At 42.6% G+C, this 17558-nt stretch overlaps 1 protein-coding gene across 1 annotated transcript in view; it reads left to right on the top strand.

Annotated features, from left to right (window-relative positions):
- taf4a (TAF4A RNA polymerase II, TATA box binding protein (TBP)-associated factor) overlaps positions 1-16055 on the top strand; it is a 55846-nt gene extending 39791 nt beyond the window's left edge. The window contains exons 12-15 of the mRNA XM_084315976.1: positions 3043-3168; positions 6694-6750; positions 7006-7125; positions 15291-16055. Coding sequence (XP_084172102.1) covers positions 3043-3168; positions 6694-6750; positions 7006-7125; positions 15291-15458 — 471 coding nt within the window. The 3' untranslated portion in view covers positions 15459-16055. The remainder of the gene's footprint in view (positions 1-3042; positions 3169-6693; positions 6751-7005; positions 7126-15290) is intronic.
- The last annotated feature ends 1503 nt before the right edge of the window (positions 16056-17558 follow it).

Below are 17558 nucleotides of genomic sequence, written 5' to 3'. Positions count from 1 at the left end.
GATGCATTTATAACGGTGATTAAACTCGAGCCAAACTACATGTGCATGTGCATTAAACAGTTTAAAACACTTATCGGCCAATCGGAAAAGAGTGTTCACCCAGATCGTGGTATAAATTGGATTTTTTTATTTGGTATAATCTTATTATTTAAGTACAAAAGTGTTACCATGATAACTTATAACATGATAACTTATTATTATATTATTATTAGCAGTATTATGGTGAATGATACAATGGCCGCTACCATAGTCTAACTGAAATGACCATCAAACTACCATGATACCATTTTGTAAAGGATACTACATATTTGCTTGTCTGATTAAGCGCTGACACGGCTGTCTAAGACACAGATTAGGGTGCTCTGTAAGAATCTAGGAGAAGTCCTTCATCCTCACCTGATTCATGTGAGACAGTTACATCTGGTCAAAATTACACGTGTTGTCTTGAGTCTGTAGTTACTTTTACTTTAACCTAAACTACTTTTAACTAGTTACTTTTAACTACGGTACTACCCCCTGAAGAGCTTGCAGCAGAAAGACACATAAAATATCATTAAATACATAATGCAACATCAACACATGTAGTCACATTTTGTATGTTCTGAATTTATTTTATAACATTTTCTTCTGGGATTGAATGCATGTTTAGCCTGTAATTTAATGGATGGTTCTCACTATTACAGACTGCAGTGTGAGAACCGTTCATTTGCTTATTCCATGTAACGGAACGTGGTTTGAATCTACACAGTTTTCATCGCAAACAAACAAATATCTTACTGAGTGGACATTTAACAGGCATTATACTTCTGTTCCGAGCTACCATACTGAAGATTTCTACTAAATGATTACCATACTGAAAATGTCTACTAAATGATTACCATACTGAAAATGCCTACTAAATGATTACCATACTGAAAATGTCTACTAAATGGTTAGGCAGCTTGGCTTTCACGCTCATACTTGCGTGAGGTCCTCCTGTGTGTGATTGCCTGTGTTGTTGTTGGACTGTAGTTCCCGGGATGACACGGCTACCACGGTGACACCTGTTGTCGGGGTGGGCGATATGACAATATTAAGGGGGGGGGGGCAGAGTCGAGTAGGTGCCATGCAGACGTGGAAAGCGGCATAAGAGAATACTTCATAATGTTTCATGTAATTAAAAACTAAATATATATGATGATGATGCACACACACCTTTACAGTGTTTTGTTTACCAGTAGGATGCTATAACATTGCTGATAATAAAATGTATTATTATTATTATTATTATTATTATTATTATTATTATTATTATAGTCTTAGGCCCCGTTTAGACGGAAACGCTAGCAGGTGAATCCGCAAAAATATTTTTTCGGATGTGCCTTTCGTTTATACGGAAACGGCGTTTTTACGGGGTGAAACCGCAAAAAAGTGAGACTACCTTCCAGGGTGGAATTCCTAGAAACGCAAAAGCTTTGCGCTCTCGTCTAAACTGTTAAACCGTATAAATCTGTTAAAACGATGACGAAAGGGTTGTCACGGCTCTGGTCGCGCGTACTGCTTACGTCACAGGTAGCAGGTATGCGCCAGTAGCCGAGACGTAAACAAAGCAAGTATGTCTGACTATATCAACGGAGATCACCTGAAGGCTACATTGGCAGTACTTTTAACCCTTTCACTGCCACACGACAGAAGGTTAACCCTTTACTATCACACAACCGGCTGTCGTGTGGCAGTGAAAGGGTTAAATACACAAGAATCTGTCCCGCGGCGTGAGTGGACCCACTGTCTGCGAGTGACTCTGCTTTGGTCCAATCACATTCCCCATCCACAGTCTGCGAATCAGAGGCAGAGTAGGGCGGGTCTTCACAGCACGTCATGTGACATATGCGCCAATCGTGTGACAGCGGGGCTCCGTCGTTACAGCGTCGTCTGAACGGAGAATTCCACCCCAAAACGCTCGTAAAATTAAAAGTGAAACCGCAAGATGACTTTTGCGGTTTCTGTTCACAAAACGCTCGTCTAAACGTAGCCTTAGGCACCCAAGAGTTTTTATATAAATGGTCTTAGATGTTAATAATAAAAAAAAGTCTGTATTAGTGTGTCAGTAGACTAAACGGATTAGATTTTTAGAAACCTTTAATAAAATTATTTTTGAAAGCATCTTCATGGTTTAATGCAGACATGAGTTGCAGGGGCTATTATAATCGTCATGTTGGCATGACTGTATGCATCAAAGGGTTAAATCAAGCATTTTTAAGTGCTTTAGAGGAAATGTCAAAATATCGTGATATATAGCATGTATCGTGACTAGGGCTGACCTTCGAAGCTTTTTTTGGCAATCGAAGCTTCGGGGCCAAGCTTCGATTTTAATTCGAAGCTTCGAGAAAAAGAAAATGTAATTATAATAACTTTTTCTTTTTTTTTCTTTTTTAATCTTATGTTGTGGGACTTGTACAGCACTTTGGTAAACGTTGTTGTTTTTAAATGTGCTCTATAAATAAAGTGGATTGGATTAATTAATTAAGTAGCCCCTTTCGTGACTGTGACGCAGCCAACAAGGTTTCACTCGGCTGCCCTGCCTGGGTGCAGTGGGGCTGCTCTCACAGCCAACGACATGACATTACATAATTATGTTGCAACCTTTGTCTATCAAGCAAACAATTATATTATATTTTAAGTATATCAGACAATGCACCTACAAAAGCAGATGATTACAATTAAATTAGTCAACTTGGTAACACATTAGTCATAGCAGCATAGGCATAGCCTTATTAATGTTTTGTGCTTACTTTCTTACTTTCGTTTCATTGGAATGGATGCGGGAAGGCGCCGCTTACTTCCGTTTCATTGGAATAGAGGCGCAAGATTTGAGGCAAAAAAATTAGATACAAATAAAATAAAATTAACTTCGATTTATTTTTGAATGTTCGAAGCTCGTGCCATCGAACGAAGCTTCAAAGTATTTAAGACAGCCCTAATCGTGACATAGCCAAAAATTATCGTGATATCATTTAGAGGCCATATCGCTCAGCCCTAACCTGTTGTGCCCCCTGTTGGTAGGAGGAAGGCCACTATGAGCAGACCAGTGACGTACGTGCCCAGCTGAAGTTCCTGGAGCAGTTGGACCAGCTGGAGAAGCAGAGGAAGGAGGAGCAGGAGAGAGAGATCCTCATGAAGGCAGCTAAGGTACGGGACAGACCGCCCTGTTTCACCAGGGGTGTGAACAACAATACATGTATTGCTATGAGTGTGGAAGTCCAACCACATCTCTCTGTGTAACTGATCGTCTGGTAATCTGAAGGTTCACTCCTCCCGGAAGCGTGTCGAAGTGAGTCCTTGAGCAAGACACTTGCACGATCGCCTCCGCCGTCGGTGTGAGAATGTGTGAGTGAATGGCTGAATGTGAGGTGTAAGTTGTAAAGCGCTTTGGATAAAAGCTGTTGTATACTCCTCACAGGACTCTTTACTCTTTATTCTCTCACCTAAACTGCACGTACTACAATGTATATCATGCCAATTAGGGTACTTTATGTATACTGCACCTGTGTATACTGTTTACTTTACTTACTCATAGTATATATTAACATTCTAAGTGTTATTGACCATATTTATTGTAACACATAATATAACTGGTAGGGCATACGTCATAAACGAGATGAGTAGGCGCAAGAGGTCGAGGGAGGGACAACTAGCAGGCTGCAACCCAGAGGAGAGGGTGACCTCCTGGTTCACCCACTTCCGGGATCTCCTAGGCATAGGCACCCACCCGACAGTGGAAGGAGCCGAGGAGGAGATACCTGCAGTCCTCACAAATCTCGAAATTGACGATGGCCCCTTCACAGCTATGGAGTTTGCTACAGTGAAGACCACTTTGGGGGAAAAGTGCTGCGCCGGACGGCATCCCCCCAGACAGAGGTCCCTAGGAACTGCAATCTTGACGGCATCATACTGAAGATCTGTAACCAGGCTCTGACAGGAAGCATCAAGCCCGATATGGTCCCTCTCCAACATCATCCCGGTGCCCAAGTCTGGAGATCTGTCTAAGCCACACAATTATCATGGCATTAGCCTGACCTGTGTCATATAAAAAATGTACAACCGTATGATACTCAACCGACTTTGGGATGCCATTGACCCTCACTTGAGGCTTTAGGCAGGGAAGGTCCACTGTAGCCCAGATCTTGGCCTTAAAACACAGCTGTCCTGTGTTTTATTGATTTCAAGAAGGCATTTGACTCAATACACAGAGACAAGATGATAAGAATCCTTAAGGCCTATGGGGTCCCTCCCAACCTAGTCCCTCCCAACCTAGTCTGGGCCATGTACACGGGCACAAGAGCCAAGGTGGTAACCCCGGATGGCAACAGTGAAGAGTTTGCCATCCAAGCTGGGGTACTACACTCTTGCCCCCTTTCTCTTCATAGTTGTGCTACATTACGCACTTAGGAAAGCCATCAACGGGCAGGAGCTTGGCTTCACAGTCACACCCAGGAAGTCCCGAAGAAACCCTGCTGTAGTCATGACAGACCTGGACTACGTGGATGACATCTGCTTGTGTCTGACCGCGTGGAACAGGCACAGGAGCTCCTGATAAGAGTCGAGGCGGAATGTGGCAGGGTCGGCCTCAACGCGAAAAAGACTGAGGTAATCACCTATAACATCCCCCTGGACCATCTGCCTCTCAAGACAGCTGGAGGCGGTGCTCTCCCACTGGTCAGTGACTTTAAATACCTGGGTTCATGGGTAAACTCATCAGAACAGGACCTCAAGGTGAGGAAAGCGCTGGCATGGAGGGCCCTGAATGGCATGACTAGTTTGTGGAACTCCAATCTCCCCCGACACATCAAGCTGAACTTCTTCCATGCGACTGTGGAGTCGGTCCTCCTATATGGCTGTGAAAGCTGGACCCTGAAGCCCACCCTGCAGAAGTCTCTGGATGAGTGCTACACCAGAATGCTGCGTGCAGTGCTAAACATTGACCAGAGCGAGCATGTTACCAACAAGCAGCTGTATGGGGGGCTACCAAGGCTGAGTGAGAAAGTGGAGGCCAGGAGGATGAAACTTGCTGGCCATTGCCACAGACGGAGAGCTTCCAGCCAGCAGGATGGTGCTGTGGGATCCATCGCACGGTCGTCGATCACGAGGACGTCCCACGCCGACATACGTGGACGTGCTTAGGACGGAGAGATGCAGGAGTGGAGAATTTTGTGGAGCTTGCTGGATGTTTGGACGACGAGAAGACTGGAGACTCTGTTATCAAGCTCATCTGAGGACGACCAAATGATGATACAGACCCTCATCTGCACCTTTGATTACACTGCTTACTTGTTCGTATTCTTATATTCTGAGTTAATTATATTGTTTACACTGCTTATTCTTTACTATTACTACTATTACTATTCTAGTTTGATTGCCTATATTTATACTTTTCTTCTACTATTACCCTGCCCATACCTGTACCTCCCCTCCCCATGCTGCTACGACGCCTGCATTTCCCCCAAGGGAATCAATAAAGGAATATCTTATCTTATCTTAAGTTAAAAGCCCCATCGTTTTTTATTTTTTATTATTGATCTTTTCCCCCCTCCTTTTTCCTCCGTTTTTCTCCCATCCCAATGTTAGTCGTTATGCCAATTCCCAATCCCCTTCCTGGTCGCTGCGCACCTACCCCCCACAGTCGGTCTGGGAGAGTGGAGGCTATCACGTGCTTCCTCCGACACACGTCCAGCCAATCAACCGCTTCTTTTCACCTGGCAGCGCGGACTCTCACTGAGAGGGTGTAACGTGTGGAAGGATCACACTACCCCCCTTAGATCCTATCCTCGCTGAGCAGGCGCCCCGACCGAACTGTAGGAGTCGCTGTTTACAACGACCAGGACCCACCCACCAGCTTTCCCACCTCTAACACTGCCAATTGTGTTAGTATGAACGACCAGCCAAGCTGATAGCAATGCGGAAAGCTGGGCTCGAACCCAGCGTCTCCTGCATTGGTGGCGAGCGCCTTGCCCACTACACCACCTAGCCGCCCAGCCCCATCGTTTTTAAGAGAAAGTAAGAGTAAGAGAAAGTAGCCACAACATCAGACCACCAGCCACTCCTCATAACCGCAGACGTTTAACACATCAGGGATGGAACGCTTCGAAGCACTGAAACACGAGGACGTCTTATAGATCGTGTTGTACTTTTGATTACTTGTTTTTATTTCTCAGGTTACGGTCGCTGTGGATTATGCAGGGGGTTATATCACTAACGATTAATAGTGATAGCTGTGAATCCCCTGTTGCTGGAGTCACAGTGGGGTGATAATGCAGCTCTACACACTGGGTGTTTGCAGTTCGATACTGCGATGATTGAAGATTTATCACACTGTTTGATCACAGCGGAATGCTGAAATACCCTGATATTGATTCATAAATCACTTGTGCGTTAAGTCAAAAAGCTATGAATCAAGTACTTGAGGAATGTTTAGACTTTCAAGCAGTCCTGTGTCCCGTCACTATCCTTTTCATTTTCTAGAACATCATTTGATAGAATATCGATTCGTTACATAAGGTCTTACGTTAATATTCTTAGAATGTGATTAAGAACATCATGACGCCTGGTGTCAATATTGATTACAGTGGAGAGTGTTGGTGTCGGATCCTGCAGCAGCACAGACGTGTTCCAGAGATCTGAACATCCTCCTGTAACCTCTGGTCTGTTCTCTTTCAGTCTCGAGCTCGACAAGAGGACCCAGAGCAGCTGCGTCTGAAGCAGAAGGCCAAAGAGGTAGGGTGGAATTATATTACATTACATTGGATTAGATTAGATTAGATTTGTTTATATTAGATTACATTACATTACATTAATTTAGATTAGATTCAAATGTATTGTCATTATACAGCACAAGTACAGCACAACGAGTGTAGGACACTTGACTATATGAGTATACCTGCCACTGTTTATGTGTGTTTGTGTGTATCAACGTCTCAAGTTGCTGTGTGTGTGTGCGTGTGTGTGTGTGTGTGTGTGTGCGCTCCTCAGATGCAGCAGCAGGAGCTGGCTGTGTTGAGACAGAGGGAGGCTAACCTGACAGCCCTGGCAGCCATCGGACCGAGGAAGAGGAGGAAGCTGGACTCTCCTTCCTCTGCTGCTGGAGCTGAGGTGAGGGACGTCATGTAGTTACTGGTGCTGTCAATCGATTAAAATATTTAACTCGATTAATCGCATGATTGTCCATAGTTAACTCGCGATTAATCGCAAATTAATCGAATTTTCTTTTTTTTTATTCTTTTTTTTTACCTTAAACAGATCTTTTTCAAGTTCCAAGTTTTAATACTCTTATCAACATGCGAGTCAACAAATGCTTGCTTTATGCAGCCATTTAACCCATTCTCTGCCGATTCTCCGCCATGCGTAATTTGCCAATGACGCCGTAAGGCGTCTTTGAGATCAATATTTCATATTTTCAAGTTTCAAGTTTCAAGTTTCTTTAATATTTGTCATACAGAAGTACAGAATACTTTTATACAAAATGCTTCTTACTGTTACGCTCCAGAGACTGTGCAAGACAAGATAAGTATGAAATAAAATAACATAGTAAAATTAGAAGTAAAAAATGAGGTCACAGTGTTCAGTTTAGACATATGTACAATGTTCGATGCAGAATAGACGTAGTTACCATACAATATACAATACTGTATACAATACACAATTTCGTCATGGTATTCACATTTCACCCACGGAGTCTTGGCTGGTGCTGTAGGACTCCGCTCAACTCTGCAACGCTTCAATACCGCCACCTCGTGGCCGATCGACGAGTTGCCAAACCGGAAGTGGCCGGAAGTGCTTGGTCCGTCCCCTATTTTCGTCCGGCCACTCTGTGATCGTCCCGGGGCTCAATACAGACACTGTGGATATGGATCTTTGCCATAACTCAATAATCAACATTATTTTGACGTGTATTAGTAATATACAACCCGGCAATGGATCGCATCGATCAACATCCCATAATAGCGATCTTTTTGCTCCACTCTCATCACCCAACGCTACGAGGAGACTGGGGTGAGTTTCAGTGTTTTTCTTTACCATTTTCGATACAAACTGCTCTGATCAATATATCACCCATACTACATGAACCATTTAACGTCGGTCATTGAATTATAAACGACCCCCCCCCCCCTCCGTTCACCCGCAGATGACCAGTCATGACGTTTAGGACCATGTACAGTTGAAATTTTGTATATAATGTTGATTGGTATCAAACTGCATTTGATCATCTAATATATGCATTTATGGCTATATCTCACGTTCTATGAAATACAGCAGAAAACGATAAAAACATATTTGTACTCTAGACGGTATTTTAGTATGAATGTGTGAATGAAAAAGTAAAACGTTCCTACATCCTGAACGATAGATAATTGATGTTGAATGGGCCATAGTAATGTCAATTTAGCAATACAATTTAAAAAGTTATAGCCCTGCAAAGAAGGTGAACATTTCCATAGACAAATAGCGCTGGCAGAGATCAAACAGCGATGGATATAAGCTCCGGCAGAGAATGGGTTGAAGGCCCACTTGCAGGTTAAACCCTACTCTTCAATTATGGGTAGTTTACAACATCATTGGTATCTATTTTCATTATTTATTTTTTTCCATTTGACGCCGGAAATTCCACTCAGAAATGGTTCAAAATGTCCATGCCCGAATAACATGTTTTTTTTTTTTATCCACTTTTTCTCCCATTTTCTATATTTTCCCCCATCCCAATTTCGTATCATCCAATTCAACCCTCCCCTGTCACGGACGCTGTTTCTTGCCTCCCACAAGCCGGCTGCAATGTGGACTAAGTCATACATAGCACAAGTCCCCTCCGGTACTTGAGGTAACAGCAGTCGCATCTTTTCACCTGCGCAGCTCGATCTCTCAGTGGCGAGGAGTAACGCGTGGGAGGCTCACGCTGCCCCAGACACTTCCTGATTCTACTGCGCAGGCGCACCAACCGACCTGTAGGAGTCGCTGTCCACAACGCCCGATCCCCACCCATCAGTTTCCCACCCCCTAATACGGCCAATGTGTATTAGTACGGACGACCAGCTAAACTGAAAGCAAATGTGGAGCGCTGGGCTCGAACTGACGAGCCCAGCGTCTCCAGCATTTCGTGGCGAGCGCCTTGCCCACTACGCCACGTAGCCGCCCCGCCATGCACGAATAACATGTATGGAGCTAATCAAAAAGCTTATCAGACGCTATCAGTGCCGTGACGTCACTGCAGGTAACTTTCACCTACTTCTGATCCACTACAATGGAGTTTGACGAGTGCAGAAAGCTATTTCCTTGATCCAAATGGACGCCTTACAAGACGCAAATGGGTTTAATCGTCGGAGAGACTTTGATGGACCAGCTACAACTAGGAGTGCCCCCCGGACCCCGGTTCTAAACGGGAACCGGTACTATATTAGAAAAGACCGGAGTATTTATAAGCTCAGACGTTATCGGTACTGCTATAGATTATTATGAGTTTTTTTTTTGAGGAATTTAAACGTTGCGAACGATCTCTCCTCTCTCTGTCTCTGCACGAGAAGCGAGCCGCAGCGAGCCATTATTACTCACACTCAACTTTTTTTGCCATTGCTATGTCTACTATACATTGGTTTCTTGTTCGAATGCATTTATTTCTATAGACCAGTGGTGCCCAACCAGTCGGCCGTGATCGACCGGTAGATCAATGACATGCAATATAATTGATGCAAGCAATGTTAGCTGCTAACTAGTAATACATAGGCTAAGCTAACTAGCGTTAGCCGCTAACCCTGGAAAACGCTCAAAGCGGACTCCACGACACCAATTCCATTTGTGAGAAAAGGGGGTGGGTTATATTGACAGGCTTGACAACAGAGGTTCAAATATAACTTCATATTTATTGGTTATTTGTTTCTTTATATCAGCATCCAGCTTCCACCACTGTGTGTTAAAACTCTTCCTGTGTTGACGTTAGAGCATGACATCATCGCTACGGCAAGCTTACACGCTCAAAACGCAAACCGTAAACAGAACCCGGAGCGCACCAAGACACACAGCCTCTACTAATAACATGGAGTATTGAACCGTTTTTAACAGCTGGGTATTGGGTGGGACATTCTGATTTAAGAACTTTCTAAATAAAATAGAAAGTCCCAAAATAGTTAATTTATCTGACTGCTTGTATTAATTGATACAAAAAAGTAGCCATGTGCAGTAATATAGTTATATAAAAGAGTAATAAAGCAATATCGATTCTGTTCTTAACACTTTGGCTGCCGGAAGACGTTTTTAGGCGTCCTTCCCCGCCATGCTCAAGTTGCCGAAGACGCCGTAACTCGTCTTTGATATCAATATTTCAAAAATCTGTGATCGAAATCATATTTTCTTTCCGGAGCCCTGAGATGTACTGGTGAGCTCCCATCAACTGTTTAACGGATCGAGAGCGCCATCTGGTGGCCGATCGGCAGATCGGCCAAGAGGGAGGGGCTCGCCAAACAGGAAGTGCTCATCCTATGTGCTCCGGGCACTCGCGATCGGTAGCCGGACTCCATCTCAACACACTGGATGATCAATCGCCCTAACTCAATAAACAACGTTATTTGGACGTATATAGTATTATACAACCTGAAAATGGTTCATCTGGATAAACATCCCATAATCGAAAACGGTCTACACCACGCTGATCGTCCAACGGCGCGAGGAAGATACGGTAAGATTCAGCGTTATTTTTGAACGTGTTCGATATAAACTGCTCTGATGAACATATGACCCACACTAGATGAATGATATAACGCTGCCCACGGAATTATAAACGATCCCCTCGCCCATCCGGTCAGCATCAGATGATACGTAGAAACTTCTAGAAGTACGTCCAATTGAAATTTTTTATATCGCGCCGATTGCCATCAAACTGTATTTCATCATCAATATAATGCATTTGGGGCTATAGATCACGTTCTGGAGAAAGCTGCAGAAAGAGATGAAAACATACTTATACATTAGACCATATTTTACTATGAATATGTGAATGAAAAAGTTTAACGTTGCTACACAATGAACAATACATATAGGACTTTGAATGGGCCATAATAATGGCAATTTAGCAATAGAATTTAAAAAGTTATAGCCCTGCAAAGAAGGGGTACTTATCCATAGACAAATAGAGCTGGCAACCTATGGTATATCATGAATTTAGCCTTAGGCAATCAAAGTGTTAATAATTTTTTTTTTGCTAAATCAAAAAGAACCGATAAGAGTATCGATAAGAGTAGTAGTATCGATAAAATCCTAACGATACCCATCCCTAGCTACAACTGCATTTTTGGTTGAAACAAGGTAGCTATAAGGTTTTTAATGTCGTAAAAAAAAAACGACATGTACCACTAGGCAGCCTGTTGTTCAGTACAGCAGCGCTATTGGTCTGTTAGGCTGTCGCCTGATCCCCGTCTGGGTCATAGTACCAAGCTGGCTATATGGCTCTGGCTAACGTTAACGTTACCCCGGTAACGTTAGCATTATGTCTACTGTCTTGAACCATTTTAAATCGGGGCATGTAGAAGAGTTTCGGGAACGAGTGAAATGTGCAGGTCCTCTTCTCAGACCTGTGGGGCAAAGCACTGCACAGGCATCATGCCGGCTAGCAAGCTACACGTCACGGCATGTTGATACGATAGTAGCCCCTCAGATAGCACTCGGTGCATCAGTCACGAAAGGGGCTACCACGATAGCTAACTAACGTTATATACACAATATGTACAACGACACAATGATTTACATTAGTATATTTACAAATATGGTAACGTTGTTGTGGCTTTTACAAATAGTGGTTAGCTTTAGAGATAAATGGCTATGATCATGGAGCACTAGTGTTAGGTGAAACGGATACTAGCTCCTCGGCTAGCCTAGTAGTAACAAGAAGGCTCTTTGCTTCCTGCCACTACCTGCCACTACCTGCCTATGATTCTCAGGCCCCCTGCTGCCCTGTACCTGCTGTGACGTCATCATTAAGATGACACACGCACGTTATGAACCATGGATTAAAATATGCATGTGCGTGGTGATTGTGGTTGGGCGGACAAAATGTTTGATAAAAATGCTAAAACTGGGTCAATTTCGATACTTTTTTTTCCCTCTTCATGAAAGTCACCGTTGGCCTAGTCCACATTGTTTATTGAACAAAAATACAACATGCAAGTGGGCCTTTAACACAAAAGGATGACCCTCATGCATTGCAAATTTGCATCAAAGAGTGATGCACAAAATAACTTAAAAGAAAATAATAATTTTAAACAATGAATAAAGTGTGCATGAAATAATAGGGGAAAGAAAACGTTAGGAACTTGTTACATTCACCCACACAAGGGCTGAGTAATCACATACCCCCCCCTCTCACACACACACTCTCCCAGCTCTCTTTCTCTCTTGCCCCTTCCTCATCTCTCTCACCCCCCTCTCTCTCTATATATCTCACACACACACTTCAGAAACAAACATAGTATCAATGAGAGCATCAACAATACACCTGAGTGAAGTCTAGTAAAAAAATAAATAAAAAAAATAATTTTTTGTTTAAAACAAATATAAAAAATGTAAGTTAATTGTGAGTTAAAAAAAATGGTGGCGTTAATAGAATCGGGCGATAACGCGTTAATACCGCGTTAACTTTGACAGCCTTAGTAGTTACAGTAACCAAGTTGATTATTCTGCCTTTTTCCGATTTCATTTGTTTGTCAATCAAATTTATCAAAGTAAGTGTCATTGGACAAGCGCTGTGTTCAGTATCATTGGTCCTCATTCTCGAACGTACATACGTGAAAGTTACGAAGGAATTCCTTCGTAACTCGATTTACGAATTTATTCGGCATTCTCGAATGGCTTCATATTGTAAATTCGTTGTAGGATTTATGTAGGATTTACAAACTCGAAAAGGCAGTCGTAAATCGGACAGACCAATGTTCGCCCATGTATTTAACGGCTTTCTTTGTGAGAAATCCTTGGGGATTGTGTCCCTTCGATTCTACAGACATCCGCGGGATTAAATAATTATAATTATAATATTTGTATTATGTTTTACATTTATAGTCATGACTCAACGAACCATGTCCGAGAAACGGCTTGGTGATGATGCATAAGACAAATGCACTCAGCGCACACACACAGCGCTTTCTCGGACATGTCCAGAGACAAACGTTAATTCCCCCAAACAGCTAGAAGCCGTTGGGGGAAACTACACTATACAAAAAAACTAAATAACACTCTACTACTTACTCTATACTTACACCTATACTTACTTAAACAACTATCTCACTATCAAACTCAAAGCTACCGCGCGCTGTCAAACTCAAACCGACCTGTCAAAAAGAGGGCGTGTTCTAGGCGACAGTGTTCACCACTACACTGTGCTGCTCATATTTACAGAGGATGGCCAGATAATGTTGATATTTAAACATTTAAAAACATTATACATGATCATAAATGTTGAAATTGCGAAGTTTGGACTTATTTTTTTTACAACTGAATTATAACCGAAAAAAGTACCGTTGGGTACTGATACCAAATACCAGGAACTGGTACTGATACCTGTATCAGTTCAAATGTGAACTTTACCCGACCCTAATTGTAATGGATTATTTGGACGCGTCTCAAACTTCGCAAAATCATAGTGTGTGCCCCTCTAGTTAAAAAATAACCGTTGTTTTAGTGTAAGTGCTCCAAAACTCTTGTAATGTATGGTATGGACCTATCTCAAGCCCGTCCTCTTGTCTTGATCGTCCAAACACTGTTGCTTGTTTTTTCGAGGGAAGTAGTTGTGATTGGAAGATCAAGAAAAGAGGGCGATGCTTGAGATAGGTCAATTACTATCCTTGCTTACAGCCTGTAGAAGCATCATGGTCCTGTAGCCAGGATTAAGTAAAAAAAAAGTGCTGGACCTACAGAAGCCGAGAACATCCACGTCTTTATTTATTATTTTATTGCCGTTTTATCGTGATAACTACTTATTTTTCATTATCTGGATATAACAACGGTAGTTTTCTCGTGATAACGGATTCATTTATTTCATTATCTCGATATAACAAAGGTAGTTTTCTCGTGATAACGGATTCATTTATTTCATTATCTTGATATAACAGAAGACTTGTTTTGGTGGGATAATTATCCAGAACCGTGTGCAGAACTCGGAGATGATTGTGAGCTGGTTCATGTGATCACGCCGTCCTGATTTCAGCCTTCAAGAGCTGCCACTGGCTGTCTGTTGCTGTACTGAACATCACGAGAAAACAACCTTTTTTATATCGAGATAATGAAATAAATGTATCTTTGTTATCACAAGAAAACAAACTTTGTTATATCGAAATATAACGAAATAATAAATAGTTATCACAAGAAAACGGCAATAGAATAATAAATAAAGATGTGGCCGTTCTCTGCTTCCGTAGACCACCATGTTTCTCACAGTGAAATGTATTTATTTGCATACCCCTCCATAGACCATAGGGATTATAAGACGAGGTATAGCTCTATGTCTGCGTTTCACCATAGGAGTCAACTATAAAATAAGGAATGGTCATCATGTCAGAATACCAGCGTTCTATACCAAGGAAATTATAAAAGAAGGAAGGGTCATGACCTCAGAGCACCAGCGTTCTATGCTCTGCTTGGTGCCAGACTTTGGTGCCAGTTCTATTGAAGCCTGTATTAAAATTCTAATTATACCAGCTATCTGAGCTGTGGAGGAATTGACCATGAGTAAGGATGTACACTCCAGATATAGACTTAGTTAACACAGGTTTACTTAGCTCAAACAGAGTATCAAAGTACAAATAGGTCAAGAGTTATGCTGGATGACTCCAGGAGTGACACAGGCCTAGTCTCCCCCCAAAGAGCTCCTGAATCAAGTAAAACGTAGGTCTTTGTAGTAAAGAAAGGGATTGTGGGTATACTAGGTTGGGCCAGGTATTGGGTTGGAGGGGGAACCAGGAGGGGTGAGGGGTGAGTTAGAAGGAGGAGCCTTGCTCAACGACACTCCGGACAGGAACAGTTGCACCGGTTGCCACAGTTGCCACCCTGTGACCCTTCCAGTTACGGTAAAGTCTCTAACCACCAGGCCGCCCTGATGTAAATCTCTCTCTCTCTCTCTCTCTCTCTCTCTCTCTCTCTCTCTCTCTCTCTCTCTCTCTCTCTCCTCCCTCTCTCTCTCCTCTCTCTCTCTCTCTCTCTCTCTCTCTCTCTCTCTCTCCTCTCTCTCTCTCTCTCTCTCTCTCTCTCTCTCTCTCTCTCTCTCTCTCTCTCTCTCTCTCTCTCAGGGCTCGGGGTCCAGCTCCTCTGTCTCGGGCGGTGCCGGGGGCCCGTCAGGCTCCAGACCCACACGGCAGCGCATCACACGCATCAACCTCAGGGACCTGCTCTTCTGTCTGGAGGACGAGAGCTCCAGCAGCCGCTCCCACCTGCTCTACAAGGGCTTCCTCAAGTAGAGAGAGAGACACAGTGGAGAGACTAATCCCTCCCACGTACAGACGGAACGGAGGAGGGGTCAGAGGGAGAGGTGTGGGGAGGCACCGGCCCCGATACTGGAGTGGGATATCGGGCCGATATCTGGCTAAAAAGAAACGTGCCAGAATCAGAACTAAAAACCCGATACTAAGAGAGCCACATGCAGCATGTTAGAAAGCAAATCAGGGTGACTTCATTTTCATTCATCTTCTATTTTTAATGTTTATATATACACAACATACAGTATGCTTCTGCTGATAACAGGCTATCAGCAGGTGTTGGTAACGGGATAGTGTCCCTAATACTAAAAAACCTCATACTGGGAGCCATGTGTCACATGTCAATAATCAAAGTAGATCCATTAGGTTTTCTGCCGTTTAACGCACAGCATTATGTTGGATTTCTCTAACTGAGAAACATGGATATGATCTCAATCATGTTTGTCCTCAAACGAACGCTCTTCGTCTACATGGCTCAGTAATAGCCGTGGGACAGACGGGTCCTCTGTACTGGTGCTTTAGAAATAATAGTAGAGCGTGTTAGTTAAAGGGAACACGCCAACATTTTGGGAAATTAGCTTACCGTCTTCTCCAGAGAGAGACAAGAAGATATATACCAGTTTCCTCTCTGTGCGTTCAGTAGAAAGCTATCTGGCTGCATGTTAGCCTAGCTTAGCACAATGAATTGTCCAACTAACACCTCTCCCGAAGGCTAACCGGTCATGTCTGCTTCCATTCATTGTGCTAAGCTAGCTAGGCTAACATGCAGCCAGATAGCTTTCTACTGAACGCACAGAAAGGCAACTGGTATCTATCTTCTTGTCTCTCTCTGGAGAAGACGGTGAGCTAATTTCCCCAAATGTTGGCGTGTTCCTTTAAACATTCAACACAATAAGGATCTTCACTTTTCAATGTCATTGCTTTTTTAATTTAAAATAAATTGTTTTTTACAGAATGTATGTTGATTTAAAATGACCCCAAATGTTCAGATCGTCGGTGTCGTGGAGATGACTAAATCTCGTTGATCTCTATCCCCCTGAATATCAGAACAGAATCAAACCATTTCAGATATCCAATCTGCTTCCCTGATAACATAATCAGGGTAACCCGTGTTTTATTATGCAATAAAGCTGATTTGATTTTTGAAATGGTTGGATTTAGTTGATATACGGGGGGATGGATGAATCGGAGGTTGTTCACACACCAACAGTTCTAATATTTTGGGTAACTATATGTCAACATACCTTCTGTTAAAAGAATGCAACAAGATTAAAATAATTGATTTTAGATACAAAATAATTGATTTTAGATTTAAAAAAAAAATGATTTTAGATTAAAAAAATATGAAAATAGATTATATCTCAATCATGTTAGAATCAAAGATAATGGTCTAAGTCTATATCGTTGTGTTAAAGTAACGGATTGGACCAGTATTGTGAATCGGCAGGAAAATAAAGTGTTTTTGGTGCATCCTTAGGTCTAGTTCAGACACCTGTTAACTGACACAGGAGCGGTGTTCAGTCTGCCGCGCTGACCCTCCGTATCTCATGCCAGAGTCTCTTCCACCTCCGACCTCCTTCACTCACAGACACGCCGCTTTTTTATTTGCTTTTTAAAAGATATTTTAGAATCCCCTTTTCGCAACTGTGTAAAAAGAAAATAGATATATGTTTGTAATAGGAAGGTTGTTTTGTAATGAACAGATAACTTACAGTCTGTTTGTTTTATGATTCTGTTTATGTTGGGGTGGGGGGGGGGTTAAAGAAACTGATGTATTTCCTTTTTATGGAACGCCAGTTGATTTTATAAATAATCTAAGTTTTTTGTTTTGTTTTTCACGACTAGTTCTAAATGAGTTTAAAGTCGTAACTGTGTAATCTACTGAGTTGCCTTCCTAACAAAAGAAGCCATATCATCCCTAATGAACAACAAAGCAATGAACGCAGCTTAGAGCTTGGCGCCAATGCCTTAAGGGTCGGTTCAGAATTTTGGTACTTACAGATGATGTCATGGAAGGGTCCTTTCTCAGTGCAATCCGTGCCGTGCTCCATACTGGATACCTGCAGCTTCAATCCACTCAGT

The sequence above is a fragment of the Notolepis coatsorum genome, assembly GCF_963971535.1.
Source record: "Notolepis coatsorum genome assembly, chromosome: 6".
Classification (NCBI taxonomy): domain Eukaryota; kingdom Metazoa; phylum Chordata; class Actinopteri; order Aulopiformes; family Paralepididae; genus Notolepis; species Notolepis coatsorum.
The sequence above is the reverse complement of the archived record's forward strand: the minus strand, read 5'-3'. Positions and strand labels throughout refer to the sequence as shown.